This window comes from Seriola aureovittata, chromosome 4 (genome assembly GCF_021018895.1).
Source record: "Seriola aureovittata isolate HTS-2021-v1 ecotype China chromosome 4, ASM2101889v1, whole genome shotgun sequence".
Taxonomy (NCBI): Eukaryota; Metazoa; Chordata; class Actinopteri; order Carangiformes; family Carangidae; genus Seriola; species Seriola aureovittata.
The window spans coordinates 12,905,797-12,923,130 of NC_079367.1; the positions used below are offsets into that span (position 1 = coordinate 12,905,797).

General features: G+C 40.1%; 2 protein-coding genes across 2 annotated transcripts; one reads left to right on the forward strand and one right to left on the reverse strand.

The window, feature by feature from the left end:
* Positions 1-1,425: 1,425 nt before the first annotated feature.
* chordc1a (cysteine and histidine-rich domain (CHORD) containing 1a) lies at positions 1,426-6,012 on the forward strand. The gene is made up of 7 exons (XM_056375177.1): positions 1,426-2,550; positions 3,305-3,402; positions 3,840-3,910; positions 4,116-4,221; positions 4,433-4,552; positions 4,705-4,767; positions 5,321-6,012. Exons 1-7 carry the CDS (start codon positions 2,481-2,483, stop codon positions 5,465-5,467), a joined length of 675 nt encoding a protein of 224 aa, XP_056231152.1. The 5' UTR covers positions 1,426-2,480; the 3' UTR covers positions 5,468-6,012.
* A 136-nt stretch (positions 6,013-6,148) lies between these two features.
* Positions 6,149-16,443, reverse strand: naalad2 (N-acetylated alpha-linked acidic dipeptidase 2). Its single transcript, XM_056375176.1, has 20 exons — positions 16,303-16,443; positions 15,558-15,669; positions 14,106-14,292; positions 12,566-12,667; positions 12,304-12,429; positions 11,972-12,052; positions 11,654-11,759; positions 11,463-11,556; positions 11,209-11,304; positions 10,420-10,505; positions 9,867-9,986; positions 9,690-9,772; positions 9,419-9,482; positions 9,261-9,328; positions 9,014-9,105; positions 8,570-8,660; positions 7,883-8,147; positions 7,673-7,754; positions 7,453-7,545; positions 6,149-6,677 (listed from the first exon to the last, which is right to left on the reverse strand). The coding sequence occupies exons 1-20, from the start codon at positions 16,382-16,384 to the stop codon at positions 6,488-6,490; spliced, it is 2,220 nt and encodes a 739-aa protein (XP_056231151.1). The 5' UTR covers positions 16,385-16,443; the 3' UTR covers positions 6,149-6,487.
* Positions 16,444-17,334: the final 891 nt, after the last annotated feature.

A 17,334-nucleotide genomic window follows, 5' to 3' on the forward strand; every position in this document is an offset into this window, starting at 1 on the left:
GATGTGAAAGGCCCATTTCTGACATGGCGACTGTAAACTTAAAAAAGAAAAGTTGACAGTGAGGGCCGCCGCTTCCAGGACAAGTGGAAATTGGAGTATTTTTTTGCTGAATTACGAAGCAGTCGGCACCAACTGCTCCCTCTTGTCAACTTCTACCGCCAGCTGGATGAAGGCAGGTTCCAAGAGATTCGAACATTTGCTAAGAAAATGCTGAGCTTGTTTGGCTCGACATACTTGTGCGAGAACACAATCTCGGTTATGAACATTAACGAGCCACGTGAGGACGAGACTAAGTGAGTCTCACCTGCGTGACGTCTTGCGCATCAAAACCACTGTTTCTGAGCCAGACCTGGACTAGGCCTACATACTGCAGTCGAGATCTCAGTATCACCCTTCACATTAGTGCAGGCAAGATATGTGTTTAGTCCTCTGAGGTGAATAAATTCTAAAATCTCAGTGAATTGATTTTTTTGTGATGATCAAAACTACAGTTTTGAATATGCACGGACCACTGTTTTGAATTTAGAAGTTTACAGTGAGCATTTAATAGTGAATAATATGTAATGTTTCAAATGAACCTAGATATGTTTCATCTTCCCAAAAGTTTTTTTTCCAGACTGCTTTTTCTTCATTTTATGTGGTCTTCAAATATGAAAGGCAGAGTGATTTTGGCAAAAACTTGAAAATGAAATAAAAAATGAAGTATGCCATTTGCAATAAAAATTTCATAAAATAGTTCATTTGTATTTAATGTTAATGGTTCAAAGAATGTCAGGCTGAATGGTCGGCCCCCACACATTTTCACCTTACCAAATCTGGCCCTCTTTGCAAAAAGTTTGGACACCCCTGACTTACACAATGGACCTTTTAAGGCAATCTGCAGTCACTTATTTCTGCCCCATTAACCCCATAACCATTCTGTTCAAAGGAATGCATTTTATTAAGCGTTGCTGTATATTGGGTAACCTTTAAATAAAGGGCTGATTTGTTTTAGCATTTGTAAGTCTCCTTGATTTTTAATTTGAATTCATATATATGTATTAGGTGAACCTGGATGAAACTAATGCAGTATAATGGAACAGGCCTTTCAGTAAATCCTCCTTCATGAGAATTATAATGTTCAGTATTTGCTGAATCTGTTTGAAAAGTGGTGGTTTATTTTAATGGTCAGTTTGGAGGCTGTAATTGTGGTAATGTTTAAGTGTACTGAGAAGTGTTCTAATAGTTTGTCAAGTCTAATTCCTATAAATGGGATGGACAAAAAATTAGGAACACCTCTCAGTATAGGGTTAGTTTATATACAGTGGTGGCCAAAAGTCTGAGACCACTTTCCCATGTAGTCTCACATATTGCTTTCAAAATAAGTCTCAAAAAGGTCACAGGTAAGGTATATCATAAAGGTTCTTACAAGCTATTCTAGTCTATATAGGGATATAGTGGTATAGCTTTATTGCAGATCAACTTCTGTTAGGACATGTACATGTGTGTATACATGTCTTGCTATGGTTGTGGGGACACATTTGTGTTTGAAACCATCAATATGAGTTATTTTGGCCAGTCGTGACGGCTCCAAAAGGCTTTTTGAAGGACACCTGCAGTGACTGAGGCCAGTGTCAAGATGAGTCTCTACGACGTGAATGAAACTGAAAGTAACGTCCTTTGTAAAGGTTGAAACGTGAAGAGTGAAGTACACGCACCAAGCAGCAGGCGCATTCAAAATTTCTCCAGGAATTTTCGAATACTTTTAATGTTATGCTCTACCGGGGCAATCGTCCGTAATTGTGTCATCAGTTCAGCTCTTTCTTGTTAGACTTTCTGCACGACATAAAAATATGTTCAAATGAGCACATCCCAGTCACCTGCTTCTTACAGTGTGTTTTGTCTGTATGCTAATCAGGCTGCGCAGACACCGTGACGGGATTGGTCGAAGCAGAGAGGAAGAGCCTCCAACTCCACGGCCGGCTTCTCCTATTGGTGCGACAATGATCCTGCGAGTCCTCGCCACAGCTGTAGCCGTTCAAGCATTCAGAGGAAAAGAGCTTAAGAAACCGGCCAGCACATCATTAGTGGCGGCTGACATGATAGGCAGCGCGCCTCTTTACCGCCTTTGTCAACATTTGTGTGTAATTTGTGATTTGGTTTGAGATGCTGGTAGTGATTGTTGGGGACTGGGTTAGTTTTAAAATTGTGATTGTGCATCACACCCTTAGAAAAAGACTGTTGGACACATTAGGAACAGGGGTGCTGCTTGTGTTTTGGGGTTGGTTAGAATCGCACAGTTGGGCTCTTTGTTGGCTCCTGTTCCCCTACTTTAGTTATCCTCTCACCTTGTTTGTATTTTTGATTCCTTATTTAGCATCCGGGTTATGCAATGAATTTGATTTACAAATAACACCTGGTTTTATGTTGTTTCCGTTTTCCCATAGCTGTGTCGTAACATAAAGACTGCCAATATATGGTGACTGGGGGGACAATACACCATGATTTCTTTGTATATGGAAACCAACATGGCTGCAACTGAAACCTGGTTCTGTGAGCAGTCCACGATCAGTAAGTGAAATACTTGGCGAGTGAAATTTCCCAGGCTGTAATGTCTTCTTTGCTTGCAGAAATCAACTGCCTGGTACTGGATGTGAGTCCCACAGCATCTGAGGTTTTTCTTTCCCAGGAAAGTGGTTCCACAAAGGGTTTATATCTTAATGCTTCATGTGAACAGTGCAACATCTACTGGCCTGAATGCAAAATGGGCAAATACAAATGTTCGTAAGTTACAAATTGAATGTAAGTATAAAGTAAAGCATGATTGTATTTTATATTCCAAGCATAGATTTATATACTGTCAAAGCAAATCAAAATGTTTTATATGCATCGAATGTGTCAATATCAGTTAAGCTCAATGTCTTAGTTTTAACTTAAGTATTGGCAAAATACATGTAGCTTTAGTTTTAAATGCCAGTGTTGGTGGTTGTGCTGTAAAGGTGCAATATATGATGTGGCCAGGACTTTAGTTTAAAATGTTCAAAAAATGAATCAACACTATCAAGTGTGTGAAGGAGACGCAGTGATGTCATGATCTCCATCTGTTGTATTTCAGTTATCTACTGAAATGAGCATGGCAACCAGCCAGGCTCGACCTGTCCCCTGTTGTAATACCACTTTGTGACACTAGACGCTGTGTGAGTCAGTGGCGCGTCAAGTCTTCCCTCAGTCCCACGAAGAACAACTTCCGGTAGCGCTTGAAGTTAGCATCAAACACAGGAATGGCTGAACCTCCTAAAAGGCGATATGTATCTGTATCCCGCAGGACTGCATCCGACAAGAAACCACGTTCAACGGCGAAGAAAAGAAGCAACACGAGTAACTTTCGATGTGGTTTTCAACCGCCGGAGACAGCTCCTGAGAGTAAAGAGATATATATATATATATATATATGGCAGGCAATCCAGCAAAATGTGTATATATGTGTGTGTGTGTATATATATATATATATATATAAAAACTTTTTTAAAACTTTTTTTAAAACTTTTTTTTCTTGGAAAAAAAATGGAGAGCAGAGAGCATGAACACACACAAATTCAGATCCATGTGGAGGCAATATGAAGTGTAAACTGTGGTTTACACTTCAGGGGGGGATGAGGTGAAGATCGGTACTTCCTGTAAGAATGGCGGATGCGCTAAGGTAGACTGCGTAGTCTTCCCAAGTTAATTCTCAAATTTTTTTTCAAAAGTTCAAATAAGAAATAAAAAAATGAAACTAAGAGGGCAGACAGGTAGAAGGAAGTCCAGTGTGTGTAATGGTTAGTTACAAATTGTGTCTTCGATTCTCTGTCCTTCGATAGTATTACTCTGGATCAGCAAGTGACAGGGAAGAATGCAAACACCACCCTGGACTTCCTGTTTTCCATGAGGGGTGAGAGCACACACACACACACACACACACACACACACACACACACACACACACACACACACAGTCCTCTGTCTAATAAGCTTTAGAAAAGTGTTCATTGAACAAACTTTAGTGTGTAGGTGTTCTAAGACTATATTAACTTGTTGTAGAGCTTGTGTTGAATGTGCTTCATGAAATGTGTGTGTGTTTGTGTGTTTGTCTGCAGCATGAAGTACTGGAGCTGCTGCAGGAAGAAAACGTCAGACTTCAACACATTTTTGTCCCAGCAGGGCTTCACTACAGGAAGTCACCTTTGGAGGAAGCATAACCAGGTCATACAGGAAATAGCCTGACTTAGACACTCACTCCATATGTGCACAGTAATGTCTGTGAAGTGTCCAAAAGTCCTGCTTTGTCCTTTCCCATAAGAAAGGAATGAATTATACACTTATATTTTTTAAATGGTGCTATTTTTCCACACAATACTAATGTCCATTTAATTTTTTATATCAGGCTTATCCACTTCCTTTCTGTATTCTTTAGGGGATGAAGGTGAAGCCGTGTAGGTTTGACTGGCACCAGACAGGCAGTCAGGTCATCATCTCCATCTACGCAAAGAACTCCTCACCAGAGCTCAGCTACGTGGAGGCCAACAGCACCACGGTAACAACACACAAAGACATGCAAAAAATAACAGCACACACTTTTGTTATCATACACACACACTGCCCTCTCTAATATGTCCTCTCACTCTCACACATCCTCCCTTATATGTCAGTATAACTCTGTCTACTGAATGTCTCTGGTTGTTCCAGGTGAACATGCGTGTGGTGTTTGAGGGAGATAAAGAGTTTGAACAGAACATCAGTTTATGGGGGGTAAGTGAACACCTAACAGTATATCCAGTGGTTTATCAAGTGTCTAAGGATAGAGGGTGTTGTATGCTGTACAGATTGTAAAACCACTTTAGGTAAATTTGTGATATTGGGCAATATAATAAAATAGACTTTACTATAGTAAAACCAGTGCAAAAAGCATTGACAAAATATGTGTTGAAAGAAGAAAATACAGACTTTTAGGTCGTGCATATAGTGATATAACAATAATCTTAATTTGTTGAGCACACACAAGGCAACAAATGAAAAAAACAAAGCACAATGGAAATGGTAAGGTGGTTTGAGAAAAAAGTTCAGACTTTGGCACCTTCCTGTGGCACTATCAGAAAACATGAGGACAACCTTTGAGCTTTATGGTTAATAAAGTCAAAGTTTTAATCTTGAAGTTGTCAAATACCAAATATGAAGAAAACAAACAAACAAACAAAAGATGCAGTAGCACGAGTGAGCAAACACCTTCCAAAAGAAACCTTAAGCTTTTTCTTTAGCAGTATGTGTGTTAGACAATGAGCCACATTTTTCTTCTTGCTGTCAGGCTGTGGAGGTGAAGAGCAGCGTGGTGAACCTGATGGCTGCAAAGATGGAGGTGTCTCTGAAGAAGGCTGAGCCAATCATGTGGGCCCATCTGGACCTGCCCTTCCTCCCAAAGGATCAAGAACAGGGAGGAACCAAACAGACATAGCTGCCTCTAACCTCACTTCCTACCTGTGTTTCTCAAGGATACATACTGTATATTTCAGCTTGCATTCAGTTGGACGTCCAAAGGAGTAATTCGTTTTTTTATTAGGCATATTCTTGGAGGTCACAAAAATTCAAAAACCTTTATCATAGATATTTATGCCTAATTAGACTTACAGGCACACTGCTTTTGTTACCAGACTGCCATCTTAGCACATTCATTTTATACACATTTACCAATTCAGAACCATATTTTTACACTGTACCTTTTTCATCCTGTGAACCATGGATTAGAATCTGATTCTCTGCTCTGTCTCTTGATTTACTGCCCAGCTGTGACACTTAGATATCCTACAGTACATATTTTTCTCTTATGTAATAACGTTGCCATATATGTTCTGTTATCCCTAATCTTACAATATTCTCATTTTCTTTGTCTTTATTTAGCTCTGTTAACTCATCATTTAAAGACAGATTTGAACTGTATGTCCTTCAACAGAAATCTGGTTTCATGCAGGTTTATCATTAAATGTTGTTGTGTTCTTTTCAGTGTGCAAAAGTAGTGTGTGCCTTTAAGCAAATTAAGTAATTTATCAAAAAATATCAACATGGATATAAGTAAAACTCAGTACCATTTTTACCACCCATCACATTTTTTTTCTCAGACCAATACATGGACAAGATGTAAGTTGTTTTCTGCCCACAAGTGAAGGATGGGTTGATTTTATTTGGCTCCCTTTAGCCACGGACGGTTTTTACAAAAAAAAAAACATAAATTATTACTTTAATGTAGCCACATAACAATCAGGAACCAAGAGTAAAAGGACAGTTTTGTAAGTTGTACTGTGGTAATGGTGTTCAGAGGTTCACTGTATTACTGGGATCTGGGTGTTCCTGGAACATGACAGGGATTGTCCATCGCTGTGTGTTGCATGTAGTGTATTCCCTCTCATCACATTTTGGTGTTCTAAAATAATAGTCAATTGATAGTTCAGTCACAGGCTTTCAACTGTTTGTGCACGCTTCATGCAGGTGGTGTTAGGGTCATAGCGGCAGCGTGAACAGTGAATGCTGCAATGCTGATTTGACGCTTGACTTCCTCCCAGGCCTTCTGTGGGTCAGCTGAGTTCTCAATGTCGAACAATGCATCATAGATCCCAGGGAAAGACTCCCCTGCATATTTATTATGGCTGCTGGGAGCAAAAATCACATGTCTGCAACAGAGTAGAGGGTGTTATGTTATAGACTGTACTGGAGGTATTACAGAAACTGCAGCAATCAAGTAATAATCCACATACAGTATTTATAAACAAACAAGGTGAGAAGAATCTGCAGAAAACAAGACGTCTCTGAAAAGTAGGGAAACCAAAATATCCAGCCATGCTTAAATTCAAAGTGGATGAGAAAGATAATGAGCATTAAATAAACAAACACTGGACTATAATCTAACATGAACAGCCTGCGAAGCCTATTGAAACAGGTAGGTGTAAAGACATGCTCGAAATGCTGAGTTTAATGTTACTGACTATTGCAAATCAACTACAGTCCATGCTGCCATTTAGTGGTTGCAGTAGTCAAGTACATGACCAGTTGGTGAGACTACTGCCTCCAAATGGGAGGAAATTGTGTGTGTGTGTGTGTGTGTGTGTGTGTGTGTGTGTGTGTGTGTGTGTGTGTGTGTGTGTGTGTGTGTGTGTGTGTGTGTGTGTGTGTGTGTGTGTGTGTGTGTGTGTGTGTGTGTGTGTGTGTGTTGTGTGTGTGTGTTGTGTGTGTGTGTGTGTGTGTGTGTGTGTGTGTGTGTGTGTGTGTGTGTGTGTGTGTGTGTGTGTTGTGTGTGTGTGTGTGTGTGGTGTGTGTGTGTGTGTGTTGTGTGTGTGTGTGTGTGTGTGTGTGGTGTGTGTGTGTGTGTGTGTGTGTGTGTGTGTGTGTGTGGTGTGTGTGTGTGTGTGTGTGTGTGTGTGTGTGAGGGAGGGAGAGTGTGAGACTAACCTGTAGAAGGGTCTATCAGGTAAGCCCAGGGGGTCTATAAAGGCTCTCTCCAGATACATGAGCTGATCGTTCATGAGGCGTACCTGCAGAGGACTAATGCACATACACACACACTTAACTGTAGGAAGACTAGGAAGATAGAAATCAAAGCACGTACTCCCAAACGTTTAAGCTTTTGTTTGGACACTGAAAATGTATGAAATGTTAAACACACTCTTACTCTGCTCTGTTAATGGTCTGCAGGCGCTCATGGAAATCCCTGGCTGCAACAGTGAAGTTATCCACTGAAGAAAACAGAAATTCTGGAGGTATTGGAAAAAAAAAAATTGCATGCAAAGATGTTAGGTGAGTAAGTTGGCAATCTTATTTAAACATTCGAGTGACACTTAAACTTACCAGAGTGAGCACACAATGATTGAAATCAACTCACCAAATGAAACCCCATACATCTCCATCTCCTCCGGGTGCTTTTGCGCCAGCTGTGCGATACTCTGTGCATACTTCCTCAGTGAGTCTGCGTACTGGTTGGCATCGAGAGGGAGCAGCTGGGAATCTGCCAAGAGGAAGATGAGCCCGCCTCTCACCTGGGCCACTGCCCGAAGTCTTCTGAAGGAGGGGTCGTAAAACTTCTCCACGATCTCGAAGGTTTCATACACACTGTGATAGACTGGATAACTGCTGTATCGCTCTGTTTTCTGAATGCACACACACACAGATGACATTTCACTTAGTTCATTCCATGGATACACAAAAGCTTTATTACATTAATTCTGGTCTGAACCTAAACCATAATCTCAAAGTTAAAACACATAATTATTAATGATTATAGGACAGAAATAAACTCAAACAGACATGTAATAACATAGATACACACCGAAGCTGTAACACATACAAGTACACAAAAATGGCAAGCCAACAAACATTCAAGCATGTACACTACTGTATATAAATATAGTTTTTTTATGATTCACAGGGAGCTTAAATGTACTATTTTCTATAATCGGGTACATTCAAATCAAAGAATGTCTTTCAAGTAAACTAAATAGAACAGAGATACACACAAATATACATACAATCACACTACCAGTTAAAGTAAATGAATCTGCATAAAACATACCTTGTTCTTGGTGTATCTGGCTCTGCCTGCGGCGATACCCAGACGGATGAAATAGGCCTCAAAGTCACTGCCTGAGCCGAGTTTACTGATCCTACAGTACAACAGAGTCAACATCAGACTGATAAATTAATGTTTTTGATTAATGTCTTGATTTTTTGATCGATTATCTAGGATGGAACAAATGTTACATTCCAAAGTGGTTTTAAACACAGCACACTCCTCAGTTGTGACCTGGTTTGTCTTAATCTTTCATTTCAGCATCTTCCTCTTCTTATCCTTAATCGTCTCTACTCAGTTCTGATTTCACCGGTCCGTACTCTCATGGCCGTTGATATTTAGTTTTGCTTAAGCCTTGTGAATTTTAACGTTATTATTTTGCTGCTAGTTTATGTACACCCTAGCTCTGACCCAAACAAGCAACTGATGCTGATGCACGCGTTGTACCTGGGTGCATCACGGTCATTCGTCCAGTTGTCCCTCTTATGCCAACTCTCGTACAGAGAAACTCCCTCCTCTCCTTCCTCTGGACTGCCTATCTACATGCAAACAGAGAAAGAAAGAGACACGGGACAAGGTGGAAAGAAAGGCAGGAATACAGGATAAGAGAATGCATAAAAGACAACGGTTTTTTACTCATATAAATTTTCAGATACAGTATATTGTTGCTTTGCATGAATATAAATCTGCTCACCTGCTTGGTGAGGTCATACACCAAAGTGTGTAGAGATGGAGTGCAGTCAACCCTCAGTGTGTACATGCCTGGAACACACACGAATCATATTAAAACCAATTCAGCCTCTACACTGTCTACAATCTAGTGAGAATATTGAGCTGCACAAACACACACACCCTCTATGGCAGAGTCTGCATTGATGTAGGCCACAGCTCTCTCCTGCAGCAGCTTGGCATTGTCCTGTTGAGAAGGAGGAAGTGTGGTCAGTGTGTGTGTGTGTGTGTGTGTGTGTGTGTGTGTGTGTGTGTGTGTGTGTGTGTGTGTGTGTGTGTGTGTGTGTGTGTGTGTGTGTGTGTGTGTGTGTGTGTGTGTATGTGTATGTATGTATGTATGTATGTATGTATGTATGTATGTATGTATGTATGTATGTATTGGTGTATATGGTACCTCTGCCCATTCTGTAGATCCCAGCAGTCCAAACTCCTCTGCATCCCAGCTGGCAAATATTATAGTCCTCCTTGGCCTCCAGCCTACACACACACACACACACACACAACATACACACTGAGTACTGACTACATGTATTAACATGATTCACTTATTCATTCAACTGCAGAGATGTACCTTTACTGAGCAGCCTGCCAGCACTCCTGACATTTTCATGGACCACTGCAGCCCCAGACATGGGATCGATTCCTCCAAACACCCAGGCATCCCGGTGCCCTCCCAGAATCACATACCTGTCTACACACACACACACACACACACACACACACACACACACCATGCAGAGCCGACAACATGTGTTGAAAGAGGAGTTAGAGACACAAACTATGAGAATTTCTTTCCTAATTTTTTAAACAATTGACTAGTGCTACCAAATATAACAGCCTTCACACCAAAAACAGATACTTCCTTAAGAGACTGATACACTGTATTTCTTGAGAGTTGTGATTAAAACTGCAGTGTTTGAAACTGCTTGTCTGAATATTCCTTGCAAAATATTGAGCAACATTTTCTGCCAAATGATTTTATTCTCCCATTCTAACCTGTTTTTAATAAGATATCAGCATTAGTGTCCATAATGGCATTTTCAGTGTTACTCGCATGTGTTAGTTGTGTGTAAAATGTTGCAGAAACCCAGAACGAAGGGTTAGGGCGGGTTGTGTTGTTGTACCTGGCTCCAGAGCTCCTCTAATCCTGCCAATGACGTTGTAGATCCTGGTCACCTGGTTGTTAGTGTGGATGTTCATACGCACCTTCCTGGGACAGGCAGATTATTAAGGAATGAGTGATACGCACAAAGACATATGAAGAGACGGAGGAAAAGCAGATCAATGGAGTTGACAGAAAATGACTGATGGGAGAGGAACTTAGGGAGAAGGAAGAGGGACAAGGTTATAACATTTACTAAAGATGAATGTTTTTCTTTTAGTTTTTAATGCACAGCAGCCTCAGAGAATTGTTATCTCATGTAATGACAGAAACGGATAGACAAACAAAAGAGAAATGAGTAGAGGGGTGTCACTTATGAAATGTTTTCCAACTTTAAAAAAATGAGTAAGAGAATAACACATAGTTGATTCTGTTTGTTGTTATGTGGGTTTGTTGCTCCTGAAAACCCCCACACCCCTACGTTACTGTTTTTGCATATGGGTGCATGCCACATACTTAATTTGTGTAGCGTGTATATGTGCGTGAATGTGTATGTATGTCCCTCACACAGAGAAGCTACAAGGGCCTCCATTGTACTTCAGTTGGCTAGTTGCCACTGGGTCATTAAAGCTGAACAAGAGAAGAGGAGCTATAAAAGGGGAGAGACAGTACGAACACTAGAACACAGAATGTAGACAGCAGTGAGGCTGCAGAGGAGAAACTAATAACTGGAGAGGGAGGAGGTTTATTTTGAAAAAGGGAGGATCACTTTAATACTGCACAGGAAAAAATCCTTCACAAAGGCACTTACTGGCTCTTGAAGTCACCAGCAAAACCTGGACCAATCCTGTAGGAGACATTCAGACCTCCTTTCCAGTTGTTGGGTGGAATCTGTCCTCCCATGTTCCTGTTGAATGGTAAATAATTCACATATTCTGTAAATAATACAAATCAGCTGCTTATTTCACTCAAGGACCTCAATAAAATTTTTAGTTTCTTGCCCTGAATTCCAGATTAAAGTTAAGTTAAAATAGAGAAAAGAAAAGCAAAAAGAACAATTTGTACTTCAGCAGGAGAACTGCATCATAGAAGCCAATTGGATGCACAGGAATCTTGGGAAGTCCCACTCCATCCTCAAGGCTAAATCTGTAGGTATATTCTGTGAGAGAAGAGACAGGACTATGTGAGATAAACTTACACATGTGTAGATATTCATATAGGCTCTAACACGTGTACAAACACACAGACATACGCACCTTTAGCGGGGTATCCTGGTGTGAGTGGGTCTCCTGCTCCGTTCAGGTTGAGAACATTTCCTCTCTGAGCTCCTCCACCGGGCAGATTCCAGCCATCAGGGTAGGGCTGCACACACACAAACACATGTCAAAATGCTTACCTTTTCATTTATGATCTGGATTGTAACTTTATGGTTGTCGAGCATAGAAACCTCCGCTGATCCAAAATTTGTTCAAAGGCCAATCATAGTGTCAGTATTGTCAAAAATATTTTCATACCTCCTCTACATTAACAATAGCAGTTACATAGGCACACACACAGTTTCATAATCATGCTACCTGGACCCCTGAAGCCCAGTAATCTGCTGGGTCTGAGAACATAATGATCCCCTTCGCTCCGGCTAACATGGCGTTCTTCACCTGGTGGGGAGATGAAGACAGACAGAGAGCAATGAATCAGAATTGTATTTATAGCTGTCTTTTTTGTCTGTGTTGCGACAAATTGACTTTAACTTTTGTGAATTGCATTAAAGTAATAAATGTCTGACGATGTGAAAATGTTTTGAAATGCCACAATGAGGAATTAATAATCAAACACTATTACTACAGATCTTTGATCAGAATGATATAACTGGGATTTCATGAGGAGTTCTGACCAAGACTTTTCCTACCTTATTGCCTCTGAATATTTTCCCATATTTGACAATGGCAATCTTCCCAGTTGCATTGATGTGCATCTCCCTCTCCAACTGGAAGAAGTCTTCTGTACGACCATAGTTCACATAAACCAAATCCCCCTGGAGACAGAGACAGACAGAGAGAACATCTTAGTGTTCACTACTTTTAGTGATGCAGTGAAAACTATTTACACATCACTGTCACTGTCATGATAAGGTTGTGTGTGTGTGTGTGTTTGTGTGTGTGTGTGTGTACCTCAGGTTGTCCCTTGGCAGAGAAGGCACTGTATGGAGGCACAATGTTAGAGACATCTTCATAGCCCTCTGGGACCGGCTCTGCCAATGACGTGTTAAAAACCTGAGAAAGTTAGATGAAATGAGGTGAGATAAAATTGGATGAAATATGAGATACTCTTATACTCTCTGTAGTAAATGCTTTGAAACTTGCGCTTTACTTATGTATTATCTTTTCAGGCATCTTTATACTTCTACTCCCATATATTATTGATTCAAATATTATTCAAACTCTATATTTAAACTACGATCTATTTGGCAGCTATAGCTACTTCTCACTTTACAAATTAGGATTTTAAATACAAAGCATATATATTTGCTTCTCAAATATGAGGATTTGCTGCTTTGTCTTGAAATTGTTTTAATAATTTTTTTCAGTTTGTCCAATAATTGAACAAAACTAAGCAGTGTGAATGTGTCACTGTGGACTCTGGGGAATGGTGGTGGGTATTTCTCTCTCTCTTTTCTTTAGTTTTACAAGCCAAACAATCAGTTGATTGATTAATCAAGAATAAAAGCAGCATGTAAGTAAAGAATCTGAAGTCTTTCTCCCCTGTTGTAAATGAGGGATCAAACTGTAAATGATGCTCAGACAATTATTCACATTATTTTCATACTATGTACCAAAATGAATTCTGTGAATTATTTGCAGATACCAGTTGATTCTGGTCTGCTTGCAGCTGGAAAATGAATTATCTACTCACCTGATGATCATTTGTGGATCTCTGATCTGCTGTTCGCTGAATGGTTATCAGCTGAAATCTATTACTGAATTAGTTGAAATGTAATCCCTGATTGTGTTTAAGTACCTCCTTGCAGCGTATTGTAATATGGCCGTGCGGTAACCCTGGATATGTTGTCACTTGTTTGCCTCTGCGCTGTGTCATTATCTCCGCTTGTAGACACATACAGACGTTTACCTCACAACAAGGCTGTAAAATGACCTTGGACTTGAATGAGCTGTCTTGCAGTTTTGTGGTGAAGACTAACAGTGGGGAGGTGGAGAGGAGGCCTGCAGAAGAATGTGGGTGTGTTTTTTTAATGTATCTGTTTGATCGACACATGCACTCTGCACCTTTGTTATTTCCCCAAACAGACTGAGGAGTTGTCAGGGATTTGGACTTTAGTGTTATTGTTCATGTATGTGAGAAATTTACAATCCCTTTGAGATTTTAGTCACCAGGGGTAAGTGTGGAGAACAGAGCATTTCATTAGAGTGCTTGCAGTGGTAGAAAAAGATTAAAATCAATAAATGTTTGGCAATCAGTAAACTAAAGCATTCAGTACTTTAAAAGTAGATTCACACTGTGAATACAATCTGTAACTGGCTCACCAGAGGGAATGACTGCCATCCTAATGCTATAATAGATGGGAGCAAAGAGCAATGACAATTCTGCACCAGAAACAAGTAGAGAGATTTTTGCAGGGTGTGTGTTTGATATAGGTTGAAATTATATGTGCTTTTTATTTATCTTTTGTTTGTGTACATGTAGCTACTATACCTCATTACCAAGCTGATCAACTATGGAGATGTAATTCGGCTGTGATTTGTTGGGGTAGGACAAAAGGACGTCGTAGGGCACCATCTCCACTGAGTCCAGGCCAAACTCCCGCCACTCTTTCTTGATCTGCTCCGCATATCTCAGGTTCTGCTCTGTACCAGCCAGGTGGGGGAGTCGTGTAAACTTCCTGTGCAGAAGATATCATGGAGGTAAGACTTTTAAGGATAAAAAATGAAAGCAGTACATCTCTAAACAGGTGCAAAAACTCGCTTGAGTGCCTAGTTATAAGTTTTAGCTTGCTTTAAGCATACAGGTAGTTGTTGTAGCTGCTGACAGTTGTTCACGCCGAACTGAGAAGGTCACATGGGAGATTCGGTGCTGTCTGGATTTGTTCATGTACCAGAGTTCACTCAGTACTTGTTGGCCTGTTAGCCTGTGGATATCACTCCAGATTCCTGCTGCCTGTGGACTTTAATGGAGACTTGCTGCTGCAGTTAAGTTACACAACTTTTTGTGTCTGTTAGTGTTAATAAATGTTTTGCATTTTGATTTAATACTCATTTTGCTTCTGCCACAATACAACACATACAGGAGTTGGAGTTTTGTTTATTAACAGTAAAATTATACATCTAACGTCAGCACATTATCACAATAAGGTAAGTAGGCTAGAACACTTCTTGACCTCATAAGTTGAGCTTTACGTTGCATGCTGCTTAATATGTAGGAGGAAAATGAAACAAACTGTTTAGTTTCCACACCTTTGAGTACCATACATACACTCTTGTGGTCTGAAAGGTGCTCAACACCCAGTACTGGATAACTTGGAATACTCTACACTAAGAGAACCTGGTACATAACACTCGAAAAAGGCAGGTGCTGAAGCCTGTTCCTGTGAAATAGTGTTTCCCTCCCATTACGACAGTTTTTTGCGTTGCGTCCCCCGTTGGTGGTTAGGGTTAGGATAAGGTTACAGGTTAAGGGAAAACACATATTGACGGGGGAACAGATTTATACTAAAATGTCCAAAAAAAAAAAGGAAAGGGAAATGTAGAACCTTTTGCTGACCAGTTTAAAACTGCAGTCGTTTTTTTTCGTTTATAATTTTCAAAAACAAATTAATGAAAAAATATATAAAGTAAAAGAAAATAGTACATGCACGCACATCTGTTGTTCTTGTCTGAATTCGCATGAACACAGCATGATCCATGTCTAAAAAGGTCATCTGGGTTCTCTGGGTTTCAACAATGTTTGACTGCACATCAGGGTTCTGTGAGTCAGTGTGGTTTTAGAGGCTACGGGTTACAATGGTTAATGTCAATATTTTTTAAAGATACCATGCCAAGAATTCAAATTTGGTGTTTACCACAGATATTCTACCATGGTCAAATTCCAAATTCCAAAAACCAACATTAATAAACAGGGCAGGTTTAGTGTGTGAGAAGTGATTTTTACCTGAGATGCTCTCTGATCTGGTCTGGCTGCATTTCATCCAGAAACTCCCTCAGATACTTGCTGGAAGCTCTGTTGCTTGCAGTGTTTGAATGTATGGGCTTTGCAAACCAGCCTGCGGCACACACCGTTCAAACCGCAAGTCAGTTCAACAACAGTGGGAGTTCACTTAAGACAATAGTCATCACTATGTGATGTCATGATGTGATAATTTTTCCAAGAATCAATTACATGTATATAAAACATTGGGGGGCATGCAGAATTTAAACTTGGCCATTCACTGCCCATTTGTGTATATGAACAGAAGCTTCCAATCGTGTTAGAAAATATATTTTAAAATTATTTGTGGTTATGGATAGCAAGTGTTAACCTGCTGTGAGCACAAAGATGTGAAATGTCTCAGAGTGGTGACAAACTAAAGCTAACACACAAAACAACAACACACCTTGAAGATTCAGCTTCAACCGCACTGGGTAAATTTGATAGTTTATGAGATTAATCTTGAGAAATTAACTAAAAAAAACAATAATTTTATCTCTTTGTGTCATGTATCTATTTGTTATTTCAGCAACTGCCTTCAGTTCCATTTATACACTTGTTATGGTCAACTTTCCCATTATTTTCTTTGTCACAATACTGTTTTATAATGAATATTTCATCAAAAACAAACATGCAGTAGATATCGCTTGTGGGTCGTTGACTTATATCTCTGTCCAGTTTAAGTTTCTGTTGTGTTCTCATGGCTTACCTATGATGAAGCCCAGGAAGAACAAAGCAGCCACAACCACAATCCGCCAGCTCCACCAAATTAACCTGCTCTCTTTTCTCATTGTAAAGCAGTATGTCCCAGAGCCTTCCACACGCCGACACAACTGCCTCTGCAGAGCACGCTCGCAGAGATAGTGATAGAGATAGAGAGCAATTTGTTTAAGTAGTGCACAGTGGGGGCAGGCCAAGGCACAGCGAGTCAGAGAGAGGGAGAGAGGGAGGAGGGTAGGTGGTAGTCAGTATTTGGCAAAGGGAGAGACAGTGAGTGAAAAGTTGCAGAGGAATACAAAGAGGGAGCTAGTCATTACTGCCGTGAATGACCAGTAGACTAATGGCTATGTTGTGCACCTTGGCCGTTCCAGTGCTGACTCAGTATTGCTGAATTACTAGACCTGACACTCGATGGCCAAGAAGCCACTCTGATAGCAGTTTTTCCCAAAACAGTCAGAAAAACTTTAATGATCTCGCAGGAAAATTTCTTTGTTACAATTAAAGTAAAAACTACTATAAAATAGTAGTGATAATAAATAAATACACAGTAAGTGAAGTGAAAATGTACAAATGCAAAAGCTCAAAAAGTAAAAAGTAATGTGCAAGGTAGAATCACAGCATGGACAACAGTGCAAAAATAGCAATGTGCAAATTAGAATTACTAACTGTAATGTGCAAAGGTAAACTGAATGAAAAGTGTAATGTGGGTCAACTGTAGGCTAAGTGAACAGCAGACAGCAGATGTTCAGAAAGGGGAGGAGTTGTATACTGTAACTGGATGGCCACAGGATCAGTAGATACATCTGCTAAGTTCATGTGGAGAAGGTGTCTTGCAGTTACACGCTATAATCAGAACTGGATATGTGTCATCTTGAGTTCAATAAGTTGTACACAATAATAAAATACTAAAGTAATCAAATATGTGTATAATGGTGATCAAATCCTGTTAAGAGACAAAATAAAGAAAAAAAGCACTCTCCATAACCATCATCAAAACACCAAATGAAGGAGTATCTTGTGG

What these genes read in the sequence shown, in the direction of transcription:
- chordc1a (XM_056375177.1), top strand. Translation starts at nt 2,481, where the DNA reads ATGATTTCTTTGTATATGGAAACCAACATGGCTGCAACTGAAACCTGG. An exon ending in CTTCCTGTTTTCCATGAGGG is followed by an intron (nt 3,911 to 4,115) that starts GTGAGAGCACAC and finishes GTTTGTCTGCAG; the next exon opens with CATGAAGTACTGGAGCTGCT. An exon ending in AGAACATCAGTTTATGGGGG is followed by an intron (nt 4,768 to 5,320) that starts GTAAGTGAACAC and finishes TCTTGCTGTCAG; the next exon opens with GCTGTGGAGGTGAAGAGCAG.
- naalad2 (XM_056375176.1), bottom strand. Translation starts at nt 16,384, where the DNA reads ATGAGAAAAGAGAGCAGGTTAATTTGGTGGAGCTGGCGGATTGTGGTT. An exon ending in ACCAGGATACCCCGCTAAAG is followed by an intron (nt 11,557 to 11,653) that starts GTGCGTATGTCT and finishes CTTCTCTCACAG; the next exon opens with AATATACCTACAGATTTAGC. An exon ending in TGGCAGGCTGCTCAGTAAAG is followed by an intron (nt 9,773 to 9,866) that starts GTACATCTCTGC and finishes GTGTGTGTGTAG; the next exon opens with GCTGGAGGCCAAGGAGGACT.